Source organism: Musca autumnalis, unplaced genomic scaffold (genome assembly GCF_047663935.1).
Source record: "Musca autumnalis isolate F117 unplaced genomic scaffold, ASM4766393v1 scaffold_4, whole genome shotgun sequence".
In the NCBI taxonomy this organism is placed as follows: domain Eukaryota; kingdom Metazoa; phylum Arthropoda; class Insecta; order Diptera; family Muscidae; genus Musca; species Musca autumnalis.
Genome location: NW_027411977.1, coordinates 172,389,615 through 172,408,656, shown reverse-complemented (window position 1 = coordinate 172,408,656; position 19,042 = coordinate 172,389,615). Strand labels below are relative to the sequence as shown.

Below are 19,042 nucleotides of genomic sequence, written 5' to 3'. Positions count from 1 at the left end.
CAAATGTGAAATGTTCAAGTTACAGATAATTCGGTTAAAACTTGTTGGTAAAATTCTCAAAATACCTGAAATCGGGCGGTAACGTTATATGGGGGCTATTCCAAAACATGGACCTATGTCCACTAGTTATATAAGTTTATTGACATTTAAGAACCCTAAATGTCAATTGATAGCTAAATCGATCTGAAAATGTAGATAAAAACGTCAAAATGTCGTAAATCGGGGGTACCGTTATATGGGGGCTATACCAAAACTTGGACCTAGGTCCACAACTTTTGTTTTATAAGTTTAGTTACACTTAAGAACCCTAAATGTCAAATTATAGCTATATCGGTCTGAAAATGTAGCTAAAAACGTCAAAATACCGTAAATCGGGGGGTACCGTTATATGGAGGCTATACCAAAACGTGGACCTTTGTCCACAAGTTTTGCCAAATAAGTTTATTGACATTTAAGAACTTCAAATGTCAAATTATAGCTAAATCGGTCTGAAAATGTAGCTAAACCCGTCAAAATACCGTAAATCGGTGGGTACTGTTATATGGGGGCTATACCAATACGTGGACCTATGTCCACAACTTTTGTTATGTAAGTTTATTGACTTTTAAGAACCCTAAATGTCAAATTATAGCTAAATCGGTCTGAAAATGTAGCTAAACCCGTCAAAATACCGTAAATCGGGGGGTACTGTTATATGGGGGCTATACCAATACGTGGACCTATGTCCACAACTTTTGTTATATAAGTTTATTGACTTTTAAGAACCCTAAATGTCAAATTATAGCTAAATCGGTCTGAAAATGTAGCTAAACCCGTCAAAATACCGTAAATCGGGGGGTACTGTTATATGGGGGCTATACCAATACGTGGACCTATGTCCACAACTTTTGTTATATAAGTTTATTGACTTTTAAGAACCCTAAATGTCAAATTATAGCTAAATCGGTCTGAAAATGTAGCTAAACCCGTCAAAATACCGTAAATCGGGGGGTACTGTTATATGGGGGCTATACCAATACGTGGACCTATGTCCACAACTTTTGTTATATAGGTTTATTGACTTTTAAGAACCCCAAATGTCAAATTATAGCTACATCGGTCTGAAAATGTAGCTAAAAACGTCAAAATACTGCAAAGCGGGGGGTACCGTTATATGGGGGCTATACCAAAACGTGGACCTATGTCCACAACTTCTAATTTATAAGTTTATTAACACTTAAGAACCCTAAATGTCAAATTATAGCTACATCGGTCTGATAATGTAGCTAAAAACGTCAAAATACCGTATATCGGGGGGTACCGTTATATGGAGGCTATACCAAAACGTGGACCTATGTCCACAACTTTTGTTATATAGGTTTATTGATACTTAAGAACCCTAAATTTCAAATTATAGCTAAATCGGTCTAAAAATGTAGCTAAAAACGTCAAAATAACGCAAATCGGGGGGTACCGTTATATGGGGGCTATACCAAAACATGGACCGATACAGCCCATCATCGAACTTGACCTGCCTGCAAACAAAAGACGCATTTTCCCAAAATTTCAGCGTCCTATCTCTATTTTTGTGGATGCTAGAGTGATTTCCACAGACGGACGGACGGACGGACGGACGTGCTCAGATCGACTTAGAATTTTACCCTGATCAAGAATATATATACTTTATAGGGTCGCAAATGAGTATTTCAATGCGTTACAAACGGAAAAACAAACTTAATATACCCTGCATACTATGGTGGAGGGTATAAAAATATATAAAAACTCCAATTTGACAACTGAACTGAAAATTTCTGTGTCATGATAGAGACAATTTTTAGTATTAGGCAGTAGGCCCGTTATCTAGCAGGCACATTATTGCAATTTGCATCAGGGGAAAGGTCAGTAGTTATTATATGTAGGCTACTTTGCCGGTATATGCCTTCCAGGAATTAAAATATGGACCAAATATAAAATTTGTATATTTTTCATACAAAAGTAATGGTCTACGTCACTGGCTAAATAATATCAGATCATCATGCAAAATCATAGGCATTTTCTTCTACCTAAACTCTTACCTCGTGCAAAATTTTGTGACTATTGAGCTATAATTGCGACCTCTAGAGTGTTAATTACTACACTACAAACAAGAAACTGGAAATATTAGGCTCTCTCTATCTCTGTTATCTGATCACGTACATCAACGTAATCGACATCAGTGCAAAGGTCAAGAGATCGTCTTCCAAGACGAAGAATGTGTCTTTCAGGAACAAAGATAAAAGCTGTATATTACAATTTTTCACAATTTTCACACAAAAGTTCTGGTCCATTTAACCCTCTAAATATTATCTGATCGGCATCTCAAATTGCAAGCAACTTCTTTGTCATATACTCTTACCATATTTATAACTTCGCGTTGATCGGACTATTATTGCGACCTACAGAGCCGCTACAAAATTGGATAAAAGTTATGTTTTTGGTCCATTTCACCCGCTAAATATTTCACGATCATCACCAATTAAAATATTTATCTCGCCGAGATATGAAGATTTATATACCACATTGGCGGTCTCCGACGAATATTTCGCGGTGTTAAATGAATTTTTACCAAAACAAACTTATAATACCCTTTCCACATAATGGTGTAGGGTACAAATATGTATATGTTTGCTGCAAAATATGTTTGGGACATATGTTAGAGAGGCCATTTTTTCTGTGTGTATGATAGATTTGAATAGCTACAATCATTTTTTGTATTTTTGTCGCCGGCTGGGGCCACATTGCATCGCTTGGAATGAAAATAGGCTATATATTTTTTTGAAATTCCGGGTTGATCTGAAGATACAGCTTCAAAACCAGATATATGTATGTACCTTCAACAAATTTAGATTTTGTATGCAAATATCTTTAGAGCTGTTACAGATACAATCTCCAAATTTGGAATGTGTGACGGAATTTTATGTAGAAATAAATTTACCAAATTATATTCAAATCGGTTCAGATTTGGATATAGCTCCCATATACATATATTTTCGGCACACGCTATTAATGTCCAATTTCAATGAAATTTTAAATGTGTGACGGAATTTGTACTAGAAATAAATGTGCCAAATTATATCGAAATCGGTTCAGATTTGGATATTGCTCCTATATCACAAATATTGTCAAGTATTTCATATTCCTTTTAAAAAAGGTTAATTTTTTTCGCGCTACATCAAAAATTTTTGTTACGTAGTTTAAAAAAAATTTCCCCAGTACGAATCTGCTCACGAGTCAATTTATGGTTGTTACGGACAATAGTTATGGTGGTTTTATTTCGGTTTTTAAGAAAAAAATATAGTTTCGATGTTACAGCCAAAATAAACACAAATTTTTATCAAAAAATTATTTTTTTACATGGATTATGTAGTTGAAAATATTGGAAAAATTTATAGAAATACTTCCTTCATTTTGCTTAAATCTCCCAATAAAATAAATGGTTTTTTCTTTATAGGCATTCATATTAAAGCTTTGCTATTGCGGAAGGTAATTGGGTTGCTGAGGATATATCTCAAGGCTCCTGAAATGGAAATACAGGTCAAATAACCCATTATAATTTATTTATTTATTTAGCATATTCCATCAGGAACATAAGCCATTTAAATAGAATCTCCATCTCTGTCTATCTGATGCGATATACATATCTTAATTCATTAAAAGTTTTTCCGGTTTCTGTAAAAATTGTACGTCTCCACATTTTCCTCGGCCTTCCGCGGCCTCTGTATCCTTGGGGATTCCATTCGAGAATTGCGTGTGATATTTCGTTGTATGGTCTTCTCAGAGTATGCCCCAGCCAGCAGTATTTCTTCTTTTGATCTGCAGATTGATGTCTTCTTGCTCCGCTATTTCTAATAGGTTTTCATTCGATATGGTTCTAGGCCACCATATTCTGGGGATGTTTCGCAGGCATATATTTGTGAAGGTTTGTAGTATGCGTTTTATTTCTTCGTTCACAGTCCATGTTTCTGACCCGTAAAGTAATACGGATTTGATGCAGGCATTGTATATGTGTATCTTTGTTTTTGGTGATATAGCAATTCAAAAACCTATAACATATCGCTAATTTGCGTAGAGTGCATACAATTTTTGTCCACATCCGATTTCAGTGTCCAACATGAAAATCTACGCCGATATATATCTATTTCAAGGCATCACACACTATTTTGTGTGGGATAAAATTAATGTAGCTTCCTTATCAGTGAAGTTTTTAAATCTCTGTTTCCACAGAAACGAAAATGCTGTGTCAGTTTTTTCATTGCTGTGGAAATGACCCGCAGAAAACGCGATACGATTTATATTTTCAAAAACTATTTTAGGTGATTTTCCTACTTTGGAATTTCTCGTAACTTGCGTTTTAGTATACGGATTTTCACGAGGAATGATTTATTAGACCCGGAACGTAAAGAAATAAAATATGCAATGGAGTACTAGGTAATCGAATTACATTTGCAAACATTAGACTCGAAAAATATGATTTTTAGAAAAATGTTCACAAAAAATTTCCGCATTTGAATGCAGATTTCGATGAAGCTGTGCAGACTACATTTCCGATAAACGTATAAAATAATAAAGAATCGCAAGTACTACAATCCTATGAGTGATTTTTTGTAAAACCTGTTTGCGGAACGCAACTGGAAGAAAATGTCAAAAAAACTCTGTAAATCTGGCTTCAAAATGTCATCATCATTTAATGATAGAAGCAGATCAAATTTTGAAAAGTAAGACATTAGTGAGATAATCCTTATTTAGTTTGCTTCTACTTTTACTTTGACAGGAAACTCGTGGAAAGTGTGATTTAATCACAAATCGAGAGAAAACAAAAAAAATGCATGTTGGCTTCAACCCATTTTTAACCAGTTTTAAACATAAATATAGCCACAGCTTCCACGCAAATTATCTTTTAAGTCCAATATTTTTTTCCACGTCCAAAAACATTTCATTTTATCCAAAAATTTAGTTTGTATAATATACAATCACAAGTCGCGTGTTCTAAAAGGGTAAATCTTGGCTTCAGCTATGTAAAATTTTCAAAAATATTGGTGATATATATTTTCGACCGACACACATAGGAGTAATGTATGTTAAAAGTTGATTAAAACTCCTATAAACCTCATTTATAATCCGATTGATATAATATTTTGCACAAATCATATCTTTGGTCCAAGGACTATTTTTGTAGAAAATAATGAAAATTGGTCCAGATTTGGATATAGCTCCCATATATATTAGCATCGAATATGGAGTAAATAATGCCCTAAAAGCGCAATATATATCCGATCAAGCTAAATTGGCACAGGCATCCAGAATTAGCCCAGAAAACAGTGGGTCAATTTTGGTTCAAATCGGTTCAGATTTATATAGTTGTATATCCATTCGATTTTTTTATTTCTGTTATTATTTCGAAGTTATTACACTTTTATATGAGAAAACCGTGATTTTTCGGAATGGCGCAAACTTATATCAAAAGTTATCATACATTCTGATAAATCAGAGTCCCAGCTATAAGATAGACCAAAAATGAGTGTTGGCAATCGTTACCAAAATATTTTTTTATTTATTTTTTAATTGTTTTACATAAATTATTCCAATTTTACTTCAGAAAAAAACGTGATTTTTCGGAACGGCGCCACCGTATATCAAAAGTTATGATACATTCTGATAAATCAGAGTCCCAGCTATAAGAAAGTTCAAAAATTAGTGTTGGCAAACGCTGCCAAAAATATTTTTGTAATTTTTCAAATTGTTTTACATAAATTACTTAAATTTTACTTCAGAAAAACCAGTGATTTTTCCGAATGGTGCAAACATTTATCAAAACTTTTGATTTAGTCTGATAAATAAGAGCCCCGGCTTTAAGACAGATCAAAAATTAGTGTTGGCAAACGTTGCCCCCCGCCAGGGATAACAATCTTGACGCGATGCGGGGGCTTAAGGTCACAGTTTCCACACTCAACACCCTGGAAGTGTTTAGTTGGGGAACTGTGACCGACCAAAGGTTATCCAAGTAGCGGTCTCCTACTTATTAGAGACCCCCTAACGCCGGGGTGTCAGGCGAAACCGTGCCCATCGGTGTTCTAAGGTTTGCAGTTAGGGTACCAACTGTATTAGAACGGAGCCTCGTTGATACCTGGGCATCTCAACGCAGTAATGGCTTAGTTGTCATGTCCTTGCCATGGTACAGGAGGGCTATGCCATGGTGGACCTCACTTCCCCCACTAAATCTATGACGTATGGAGAGCAAAAATTTAAATAAAAAAACAACCAAAACTAATCCGATTGATGACAACAATGCAATGCCAAAGAACAATTCTTCAGATTCAAAATCTATTACCAAGTCTGGGGCAACCCAGCCAACGGTTGACGGGACGGTAGTGTCGGGAGGGGACGGACCGAAGGTACCCACTCTGGGAGCTGTCACTGACAGTTTGGCTGAACAAAGCCGGAAACTCCTGGAGATACTGGAGCAGACGTTGGCCCTGCGTCTCAGTCAGGGTGGCTATTCTACTGGGGCCGAGGACGGCTCATCGGATGACGAAATGAACACCACAGTCATTCCAGCGACTGTAGTCAACGATGAGTCGGCCTCGACCTCAGTGGAAGCAGCCACCTGTATGAACTCTGGACCAACCGATGCACCAGCTACCCAACCATCGGCCGCAGCCGATGTTGCTGGCTCAAAAGGACTGGCTGCTGTTGAGGAAGGAGCTCCGACCAAAATACCGGCCGGAAAAGCTCCCACCACCTCAGATAGCTCTGCTAGTAAATGGGCCAAAAAGAGGAAGGCGTACCACAGAGCAATGCACTTCCTCAGGAAGTTCATTGACAGGGAACCCTCATCTATAACGCTGAGAGAATGCAAGCTGATCAGGATTAATCTCAAGGTAGTGAAAAAGATCGAAAGATCTCACCCTCACTTACCCAAGGGAAAACCTGATATCAGCAAGCTTTCTCTTATTACGGTAAACGAAGAGGTTAGGTCAATGCCTACATCGACTCCCACAGCCCCCAAGGGCCAAACTGGGAGCGATGTTGACATGATCCGTAAACCATCAAATGATTCGCCTCCTTCGACCTCAAAGCTCTCTTCAAAGGGATGTCCCGTCACACAGACAGGGCAAACCTCAAAGAAGAAGGCAGCCAAGCCGAAGGGGACGCATCATAAGAGTTCAAAATCTGGGAAGTCCGACCGAACACCGGTCTCCGCACCTGGGGGAGCACCTACCAAGCCCAATCCATCTCCACCAAAAATCGCGGTGAAGAGAGACAGGTCAATGGAGGAGCCACTCCCCAGTGCAAAGAGGCCCACTTCAGTTCAACAACCCATTATGCATACCTCCCCAGCCGGTTGCCCTAAGACTGGGAACAGGAAAGATGCCGCAGCCAGTTCAGCCTCACAAGCTAACTTGGGCCACAAGGAATCTTCCAGTTCCCATCTCAAGACCAACAGCAGGGGAAAAAGAACAAGCAGACCGATGGTGCCGGATGAGTTGCGAGCAGCGGTCATCGATAATTGGATAATCAGAGAGGATCGATGGCTACTTATCGAAACTCGTCTGCGTGACATCGTGTTCGCAGGAGAAGGGGAACCTCCTAAACACACCCAATTTGGCAGTGCCGCTCCATACAGAGGCGTTAGGGTCATCTGTTGTGAAAATAGGGAATCTCTGGATTTCCTCACTTCCACGATAGAGGGTCTTGGCGAACTCTGGGAGGGATGTCAATTGGCAGTCGTTGGGGTCAACGAGGTCCCTTTCAGAAGAGTGTTGTCAGCTTGGGTGCCACCTCCACCTGTGGATCCCGCGCGCATACTGACCATACTCGGCAGACAAAACCCCAATCTCCGGACCAGCACATGGAATCTGGTCAGCCACAATCCGGAAAATGGAGGTGTTGCCATCAGGGTGTCAATAGACACTCAGGGGCAAGAGTACTTAAGGACTCGTGAGGGCAAACTACATTTTGGTCTAGGATGGATCAGATTCCGCCTAGGACGAAAGTAGTGGAGGAACGGAGGCAGCAGCCGCTTCGCATAATGCAGATTAATCTGCATCACTGCAAAGCGGCTGCTGCTGAACTTCTTCTAGCCCTCAAGAAGTCTGAAGTTGACATCGTCTTAATCCAGGAGCCTTACTTATACAAGAATAAGGTTGCTGGGTTAAACGATAGCAACTACACCACCTTCGCCACATCCAACGGGGACAAGGTAAGAACCTGTGTAGTTGCTAAGAAGAGTCTTAAACTAATATTCCTCTCTAATTTCAGCGGAGGTGATATTACGGCTGTAAGGATGGAATGCAGCTCCCATGGAGCCACCATATTCTCGTCCATTTACATGCCATTCGAGAGCCCTGACCCACCGGGTAATGACGTGGAGAAGCTTGTCAAAGAGATGGGTAGCACTTGCCTCATCATCCTAGCATGTGATGCCAATGCTCACCATTTCCACTGGGGCAGCAGAGACACAAATGCCAGAGGTGAGTCCGTATTCGATTTTATCTTAAAATATAATCTCAGAATATGCAACAGGGGAAATGAATACACTTTTCAAAATAGAATCAGGGGGGAGGCTATAGACATAACCCTCACTAATAAAGACGAATCTATTATCAGTGACTGGAGGGTATCGGAAGAATGCTCCTTTTCGGATCATCGGAAGATATTCTTCCAAGTCTCTGTTAATGGCATTCGACAGCCACCATTTAGAAATCCACGGAAAACCGACTGGAACAAATTCAATGAACTAGTAAGCTCCAAGCTGGGAGTGTCACGATACCCCCAAACAGCCACAGAGGTTAATAGTGCAGTGAATCACGTGACAGAGGTTTTGGTGGACAGCTATGAGACCGCCTGCCCACTCACTTACCCAGGCAGAAGATGTCAACCGGTCTGGTGGTCGAAAGATCTGGCTAATCTCAGGAAGATTAGCAGAAGGCTCTACAATAAAGCCAACAAAACGAAGTTGTCCACAGATTGGGAGAACTACAAGGTATCTTTCAATAAGTACAACAGCGAAATAAAGAAGGCTAAACGCAGATCTTGGGTCTGCTTTAGCGAGTCTATAGAGGGAGTAAAGGATGTAGCCAGGTTTCGTAGAGTACTGTCGAAGGACCCTAAATCCATCGGCAGTATCAAGCGGGATGATGGCACATGGACTAACTCCGGTCTAGAAACTCTGGATCTCCTGGCCAAAACCCACTTTCCCAACTGCATGGATGCACCAGATCGCTCAGCCGATCCACCAATGTGTAACCAAGCCACAGGGGAAGTGAGTGTCATCGAGGAGATCATAAGTCACACAAAGATAGCTTGGGCGATAAACACTTTTAAGCCCTTTAAATCACCTGGTCCAGATAGTATCTTCCCTGCTATGCTACAAAATGCATTGCAGGTGTTGATACCACACCTGGATCATATTTATAGGGCCTGTCTACGTCTATCGTTCACACCGGTTCTGTGGAGGGAGGTCACGGTGACATACATCCCCAAAGCGGGGAAGTCAAGTCACACGCTTCCCAAAGACTACAGACCAATCAGCCTATCTTCCTTTCTATTGAAAACGTTAGAAAGATTGCTTGACCTAGGAATAAGGTCCAAACTTGGAAACAGTGTTATTAGTCCTGCCCAACACGCCTACATCAAAGGCAGATCGGTGGAGACTGCACTTAATGAAGTCGTTGGTTTAATCGAGAGGAATATGATGGGCTCAAACTATACGTTAGCAGCGTTTCTAGATATAGAAGGCGCCTTTAATAACGTCAAACTCGAATCCATCCACAATTCACTCTTGAACTTAGGTGTTTCCACTACACTGATCAATTGGATCGATGGAATGCTTAGCGGCAGGATAATCAATTCAAATATCGGTGAGACCTCCATTCGGAAGTCTGTCACCAGGGGCACACCACAAGGAGGTGTATTATCACCACTGCTGTGGCTCCTGGTGATTAACGAAATACTTAAGGAATTTGACCAACTACGTATAAAGACTGTAGCTTATGCTGATGACGTGGTCATAATGATCACCGGGAAGTTCCCACAAACGCTATCGGAACTCATGCAAGGAGCTCTGGACAAATTATCAAGATGGGCACACAACAATGGACTTGGGGTGAACCCATCTAAGACAGAGCTGGTTCTATTTACGAACAAGAGAAAAGTCAAACCATTCACCCTACCAACGCTGGATGGAGTGGCCCTAAAGCTCTCCCTAGAGGCCAAGTACCTTGGCATTATCCTGGACCACCAACTAACGTGGAAAAGGAATGTCGAGGAACGTGCCAAGAGAGGACTTATAGCCCTTTATTCTTGCAAGAACTCTATTGGTAAGAGTTGGGGTTTGAAACCACAGGTCATACACTGGATTTTTACGGCCATAGTTCGCCCCATTCTAACTTATGGTTCATTGGTATGGTGGAATGCTTTGAGTAAGACATCCCTTCTCCGTAAGATTAATGTCGTTCAAAGAGCGGCATCTCTCCTAATTACCGGTGCCATGAAAAGCACTCCACAGGCTGCTCTCAATGTATTACTGGATCTTCATCCGATGAATCTCGTGGTACAGGAGTTGGCAGCAAAGAGTGCTCTCCGACTCAAGGAGTTAAATTCATGGCGTAACTTCGACTACGGCCATGCTGCTATCTTACGACAATCTTGACTATCGGTGGGTTTGGAGGTAATCAGTGACTATATATCACCACAATTACACTTCGACGACATTGAAGTTCGGATACCTGACAGAGAAGCCTGGACCCACAACTCCCTACCTCTACCCGGTATAGAGATTTATACCGACGGATCCAAGATGGAAAAGGGAACAGGAGCGGGCGTCTACAGCGATACCCTCAACTTACGGATCTCGTACAAGCTAAGCGAAAATTGTAGCGTCTTCCAAGCCGAAATCTTTGCGGTCACGAAAGCAGCAGAATTGATTAAAAACATGGAAGGGGATATAGCCGGACCGGTGACTATCTATGTGGATAGCCAAGCGGCCCTAAAATCACTTAGATCCCATTCAATCAAATCTGCGGTCTTGCACTGCAGGAAAGCTTTGGAGGCCCTACGATCAATCGTTACCTTGTGCTGGGTCCCGGGGCATTGCGACATCGAGGGAAATGAAAAGGCGGATGAACTGGCACGTCGCGGATCTGAGTCAAACGACATCGAAATCGATAACTCAATCAGGCCACCCCTGTGTCATTTCATGCGGCTCCTAGAACAAACATACAGGGAGAAGGCAATCTGGCCCAACCTCTCCAAAAGGAAGACCACTTCCCTGCTCTCTATGAGAAAACCCGATCTAAAACTAATGATTGGAGTTATCACGGGACACTGCAGGATAAGATCAATGACCTGCAAATGGGATAGAGATGACCCCACGGACTACTGCAGATTATGCGAAGACGAAGAAGAAACAGAGACGATTGAGCACTTATTATGCCGTTGTCCAATGCTCAGGACCAGGAGAGTTCAAACAATGGGTGAACATACATTATCATCTCTGACAACATTCTGCCAAGCCGAGCCGACAACACTGCTTCTTCTCGCCAAGGGTCTGAAGTGGCTTCAAAACGAACAAACTACAGCATCTTAATACGGCTAACCTCCTTACTCGCTCTCTCTCTCTCCTTACGAATAATCTCTCAATCCGTAGCACTTACTTAATCATTCTCAACTATCCTCTAATTTACTTAATTATTCCTTTTTCCTATTTCTAAACTCGATATGCTATTATTTCCTTTCTTTTCTCCTACCCTTACTATAGGATGAACACAATGGACCATAAGGTCTCCGAGTGGAGTGGCTGTCCAACACGACAGCTGCGCGTCCTTTAACCTAACCTAACCTTTAACCTAAACGTTGCCAAAATATTTTGTTCATTTTTTTAAATTGTTTTATATAAATTATTCCGATTTAACTGCAGAAACAAATTTAAAGGTTTTCAAGATTGCTGTGGAGAAAAATATGATTATTTCAGATTGGCGCAAATATGCGTAGCGAATCAGCATAATCTGCAGAATCTTGCATAAAACATCAAAAGTAACTATGGCCCGCAAACGTTCGCATCATGTAGTATTTCACCATTGGAATTTGAGTTATCATAAAAGATATCTATGAATGACGGGATGTATCACAATAAACTAATAGTGAAGATGCAAAAACAATTATCTTTGGCACTTTTTATGGGCTCTAATACACATGAGTACAAATAAAATAAGTAGATTTGGCGAACGCTGGAATCAAAATATATTTCTATTTTGTAAATGTTTTTCTTAAATACTTCCTTATTTAAATATTTCAATGGTTTTAGTTGATAAAAATGAGATTTTTTCAGAATGGCGCAAATATGCGCAATATATTATGATTGGATCTAATGTTGGAGACTTCAGTGCATAAATCACCAAAAGTAATTATGGTCCGCAAACGTTCGCATCATGCACTTTTTCACTTTTGATATTTGAGTTATCTTAAAAATTATCATGAAAAATATGCATGAAGAAAAAGACGTACCACCATTATTAAAGAGGGAAGTTGCAAAAACAATTTGGAACTTTTATAAGTTTATCTTTTACGGAGAGTATAGAAAAACAAAAAACCTTGAAAATTATAAATTTTGGCGAAAATATTTTTATTTCAATGTTCACTTCATTTTATAATATTTGAACACGTACTTTTTTGCTTTTATTATAGCTGAGTTCAATCGGCTGGTGCTTTGGATTGGTTAACCGCAGATAGTTGCGGATGGTCATAGCGAATGGGGAAAAGGGTCAGGTGACTGCTTACCAATAGTTTGTTTTTAAAAACGCGATTTTTATATGTTGAGTTTTGATCAACTTTTGGCCTATATTACCCGTATGTGCGACATCCTGTATTTGATGCACCAAATTCGCTACATATGTCCAATATCACTAAAATTTGTAATGTGTACCGAAATTTGATGTTGAAATAACTATGCCAAATTATATTGAAATCGGTTCAGATTTGGATATAGCTCCCATATATATTTTCAGTAAATTTGATGTATTTGATGCACCCAACACGCTACGTGTGTCCAATTTCAATTAAATTTCGAATGTGTGGCGGAATTTGGTGTAGAAGTAAGAAAAAAAAATTATATTAAAAAAATGGATGTGTGACGGAAAATGATTTGGAAATAAGTATGCCAAATTATATTGAAATCGGTTCAGATTTTATATATATTTTCGACCGATTTCATGTATTTGATGCACCAAAACACTATGTATGTCAAATATCAATGAAATTTGGAATGTGAGACGGAATTTGAGGTAGAAATAAGTATGCCCAATTATATTGCAATCGGTTCAGATTTGGATATAGCTTCCAATATAGTTTCTGCCGATTTCATGTATGTGATGCATCAAATACGCTATGTATGTCCAATTTCATTGAAATTTGGAATGTGAGATGGAATGTGGTTAATGTAGATGTGGACTATGAAATCCTTGGTTTTTCACTTTTGTTTTGCGCAACACTGTATATCAGGGTTATAACTTTTTTGCATTTTTTTTTTTCAAATGATCAGAAATACCACCACGTAGCCGGGTAGAGCATGGAAAGATATTAAGAAATGCGTTCTCACTTTTCCCCTACCGTTAAAAAAATCCCGCGCCGATTGCAAGCAAATCTTTCATTGCAGATATTTCTTTTATTTGTTTCATAACGTCAGGAAATCGTTCTGAAGTAAGCTATTTTGCATTAAAATTGTTTATAATCTTCAATTCTACAAATGTTCTCGAAATCGTGATATCTTAAGATTTTTTTTAAATTTGAATAAAGCATTTGTGCCCAAAAATGTCTGTTCAAAAAAATTAAATAACTTCCGGTGCGGCAACTTTTTTGACCAAACAAATTTTTTACCAGTACAAAATTCCCCACACGGTATTGGCGAAGTATTTGTTGATTTGTTTTCGAATGGTTAGTTCAAATGATGAAGATAAGATTAAATGTTTCACCACCTCTTTTAAACTTGTACAAAAAAACCAATTTACCTTCGTATAAACTCAAAAGTCCATTGTTCTTCTTCTGCATCTTACAGTGTGGTGTAGACTATAAGTATATTAAAATATTTAATTAAAAACGAGTAAAAGAAACATTTATCTGCAACAAAATGCTAAACGATGAAATACAAAAATGCCATTCTTATCTGAAAACCAAACAATCATCTTTTGCAAATGAAATCTAAGCAAGACAAGGGCTAACTGAAGTGTTGTAAAGTTGAATTTAATTATGTATAGTGCAACATCATGTTCAGTACCACTTGAAAAAAATAGTCATTCCCTTTTAACTATTAGCTATAAATAAGGCCAACGTTCTCTTTCAAATCCATTAGTTCTGTTGTAAAGTTATATCTGAAGTTTTGAGTGTCAATAATTTCTAAATACGAAATTATGCAGATGAGTAAGTAAAACAAAATTGAATAATTTATATAACTTTTAAGAGCACTTCTCTCATTGTTGCAGCATTACAACTGATTTTCTTGTGGATCACATGTTTTGGATTATATGAAGCAGTTATTTTGTCTCAGCTATGCAAAAATCGTCAATTTGGCTTCAAGGCTCAGGATCCATTTGACTGTCACGGCTTTTATGTATGCCTCGGTGAAATTGGTCAATTTAGTTTGGATTGTGGTCGTGAATATCGTTTCAATGAAACAATCCAACGTTGTGTCCCTGGGAAATGTCCACCATGTCCTTGTACAGTTTCTGATAGCTTTCCTCAAATAACAGGATTTCTACCAATTATATTAAATCCTATGTATTATAATACAATGACATATGGTATAAACAGAGACGTAAAACCGTGCAATTCTGGTGTCGATTTCAATAGTTTAGGAAATGCTGCATTGCACAAAGAATTGCAAGGAATAAGCGACATTACAAATGAAACTGACCAGAGCGATTTACACGATAATAACTCAAACATTATAAGACACAATCTTACACATAAGAAGTCCAAACTTATAACGTCAGATACTTCATCAATTTGCTTGAACAAAACCAATGGGAGTTTTGAAAAGGATCCCTCCAACTGTAGTGTCTACTACATATGCTACGATAATAATGCATACGCCCAAATATGTCCTGGAATGTTACAATTTGATCGAAGATATAATATGTGTAATATGCCGGAGATAGTCAATTGCAATCAAGCCAATGTGGAGAACAGTACTTCAGCTACAACTCTGTCAACGCCATTAAACAACAAAACGAGTAAGAAAATTAGAAAGAGTTCAACAGAAGCAGTGACGTATACAACAGAAATTACCACAAATCCCACCACTATAGGAGCAGCATATACGACGACGACGGATCGCAGGCACGAAACGACAACTGAAACAGAATCCACTACAGAATTGAAAATATCCAATATGACATCCGCTAGTGAATTAACGAATATTCCAGATTCGAAAACATTATCGGCAATCTCAACAGAAACTGACCATATTGTAACTACAATAATACGTCCGAAATTGAGACAATTTTTGGGTTCATTTTTGCTAAATGCGAGTGCAAACAAATTACCTCCAGGAAATTCTTTTTTCGACCTACAAACACAGACGATATCTGAATCACCTATAAACCCATCAACCATTGACAACTTTATTGACATAGATCAAAAAAATACCTTTTCAACGGAATATTCGACAGACGAAACAAAAATAACAGACCCCGAAGAAATGTTGACTACCATTACCAATGAATCAACAAGTTCTGCAGTGGGAGCAGATCTAGCATCAACGGAGTCTGTAAATCAAACTTTTAATAATGTTGACATAACGTCCACGATCAAAGATGTAATTAAATCAACAGTGCAGGACCTACTTCCACACCGTAAATCAAGATTGGGGGCCCAAAATATCGGTAAAACAACATATGACTTAACGGAATCCACTACCGTTACAACAACAACATTTCAAGAAATTACAACAACAAAAAACGAATTCAGTGACCTAACAACATTATCCACTACAGAAGATCAATTTTCAGAAAATACCGATCAGAAAATCGAATCGAATGTCATCGCTACTACCATTGCAGGGACCATTACAACAGTAACAGAAATAAATACTGAGAATACGTCTAATAATTGGGATAACACGGATTTGTCAACTCTTATTGCCGCGAATCCTTTGCTATTACAAGAAACAGACATCATTAGCTCTGATCTAAAAACCAATTTTGAATTAGACACAATCAAAAACCTTGCAAATGATAATGGAATGCGAAATATTTTCGTTTCAGGCACTACGTTAGACTATGAAACAACAACACTCAAAATATTTAATCCCACTACAGAAACATATTTCTCAACATTTGGAACTGAAACTAAATTTGAAACAACTAAAATTGAATCAACTGTCCCTTCGACGCTAACAGAATTATCCACAACTACTGTTGTCGATTCAACGAATGTCAATAAAATTGCCAAAAATATTTATGAGACATCGGGACCTTCGAAGTTTTTTACCAGTGAAATCACCACAACAACTGAGGCTTCAACAAACTTTGAATTTACAAGTGAAACATCCGACTTTACAACGGAAGTGCAAACTACATTCACCAAATATGAGGCAGATACTACAAATTTCCTCACTACAACAAACTCGGAATTGTCAAGTAAAATATCTGTCTCTACCAAAGATCCATACAAACAAACCGCCAAATATAAAGCGGCTGGTACAACTGACCTCACTACAACAACAAACTCTGAAATCGACTGGACCACGGAAACAACAACTGACATTACCATAACTACTGATGCTACAACGAATTCTGAAACTTTCGACTTTACAACAGACGTGCCCACAACAATACTCCCAACAATTTCAACAACAATTCAAGTTACAACACTTTCTACCTTACCTACAGAAACTTTGACAACACTAGTTACAACAAAATTACCAACGGAACTAACTACAACTACTGATGCTACAACGAACTCTGAAACTTCCGACTTTACAACAGACGTGCCCACAACAATACTCCCAACAATTTCAACAACAATTCAAGTTACAACACTTTCGACCTTACCTACAGAAACTCTAACAACACTAGTTACAACAAAACTACCAACGGAACTAACTACAACTACTGATGCTACAACAAATTCTGAAACTTCCGACTTTACAACAGAAGTGCCCACAACAATACTCCCAACAATTTCAACAACAATTCGAGTTACAACACTTTCTAACTTACCTACAGAAACTTTGACAACACTAGTTACAACAAAATTACCCACGGAACTAACTACAACTACTGATGCTACAACGAGCTCTGAAACTTCCGACTTTACAACAGATATGCTCACAACCACCACCAAATATAAAGAGGAGACCACAGCACATACTCCGGTGACAACGACGATCGGCTCCATACTCCCAACAATTACAACAACGAGCCATATTACAACACCTTCTTCTCTACCTACAGAAACTTTGACTACACAATTTCCAACAAAATTCCCTACAGAACTAACTACCACTACAAAAGAAGTTTCAGTACCTACAACTCATACCACAACACAATGTCCTTCACCAACAAAAACAAGTACTTCAGAAAGCCCAACAGCAACCACTAAAACAACATCAACTCACAAGCCAGCTACTGATCCTACAACACATTCTGTTTCCGAAACAACAACTACGACCACCTGTGTGACAACACGTTCGACATCGGCTGTTACCAGCACACAATGTCCTTCTATCACACCAACAAAAACGAGTACTTCAGAAATCCCAACAGGAACCACTAAAACAACATCAACTCACAAGCCAACTACTGATCCTACAACACATTCTGTTTCCCGAACAACAACTACGACCACCTGTGTGACAACACGATCGACGTCGCCTGTTACAAGCGCAACCCCAACCACAGAAATCTGCTTAAATCGACGAGACGGAGAATTCGTTAGAGATTTTAATGATTGTAACAAATTTTATACATGCTTTCAAAATTTGTCATATCTCCAAAAATGTCCGGCTGGTTTATATTTTGATACCGTACTAAATGTATGTAACTACCCTCATTTAGTAAATTGTCCTGCTGCACCCATCATTACCCCTGCACCAAATCCAAGTTGTACAACACCCAAAGATACATTAACACCAGAAGATTGTTATCAACTGCCTGGAGGAACTTTTGTCAGAGATCCTTTGGACTGTAACATTTACTATGTTTGCCTTAATGGTAAAGCAATTAAATTGCAATGTCCACGAGGTCAATATTTTGATAATGAACATTTCGTATGTAATTTCAAATATTTTGTATCAAATTGCAAAGTATAGTCCATGAAATTGTACAGTTGAAAGTGAAACTATCAAAATAAACTACAACAACAATTGAATAAATTTTCCTACAGCCTGATTACAATGAGGAGCCCGCAATTATGGACCGATTAACACCAAATTTTGAATGGAATTCAGGCTGCAACCCGAGTTGACATCTATAGTATTGTGTTGTTTTTCTTTTGGTCACCACTGTGGAAAGGGTATTATAAGTTTGTTTTGATAAAAATGCATGTAACACCGTGAATTATTCATCGGGGTCTCCGATCTCCAATCTTCATATCTCGACTAAATAAAGCGATTTGGAGACGTATGTCCGTCCGTCCGTCTGTCCATTATAAATTGTAATCAAACTCCAGGCCGCAATTATGGACCGATCGGGTTCAGACCAGAATAGATCCCTATTTTTATTGGTGGTGATCGTGTAATATTTAGCGGGTGAAATGAATCAAAAATATAATATTTATCTAATTTTGTAGCGTCTCAGTAGATCGCAATAATAGTCCGATCAATCCCATGTTTTAAATAAGGTAAGAGTATATGACAAAGAAGAAGCATGCAATATGAGCTGGCGATCAGATAATATTTAGAGGGTTAAATGGACCACTCTTTTTGTGTGAAAAATAGTGAACACTTTTAATATACAGCATATATTTTTATTCCTGGAAGAGACATTCCAGGCAAGTACGGTATACATGTATGGAAGAGAAACGCTTGACC

At 38.7% G+C, this 19,042-nt stretch overlaps 1 protein-coding gene across 1 annotated transcript; it reads left to right on the top strand.

Annotated features, from left to right (window-relative positions):
- The first annotated feature begins 14,353 nt into the window (after positions 1-14,353).
- On the top strand, positions 14,354-18,385 carry LOC141401252 (uncharacterized). The gene is made up of 2 exons (XM_073981326.1): positions 14,354-14,430; positions 14,493-18,385. The coding sequence occupies exons 1-2, from the start codon at positions 14,421-14,423 to the stop codon at positions 18,320-18,322; spliced, it is 3,840 nt and encodes a 1,279-aa protein (XP_073837427.1). The 5' UTR covers positions 14,354-14,420; the 3' UTR covers positions 18,323-18,385.
- Positions 18,386-19,042: the final 657 nt, after the last annotated feature.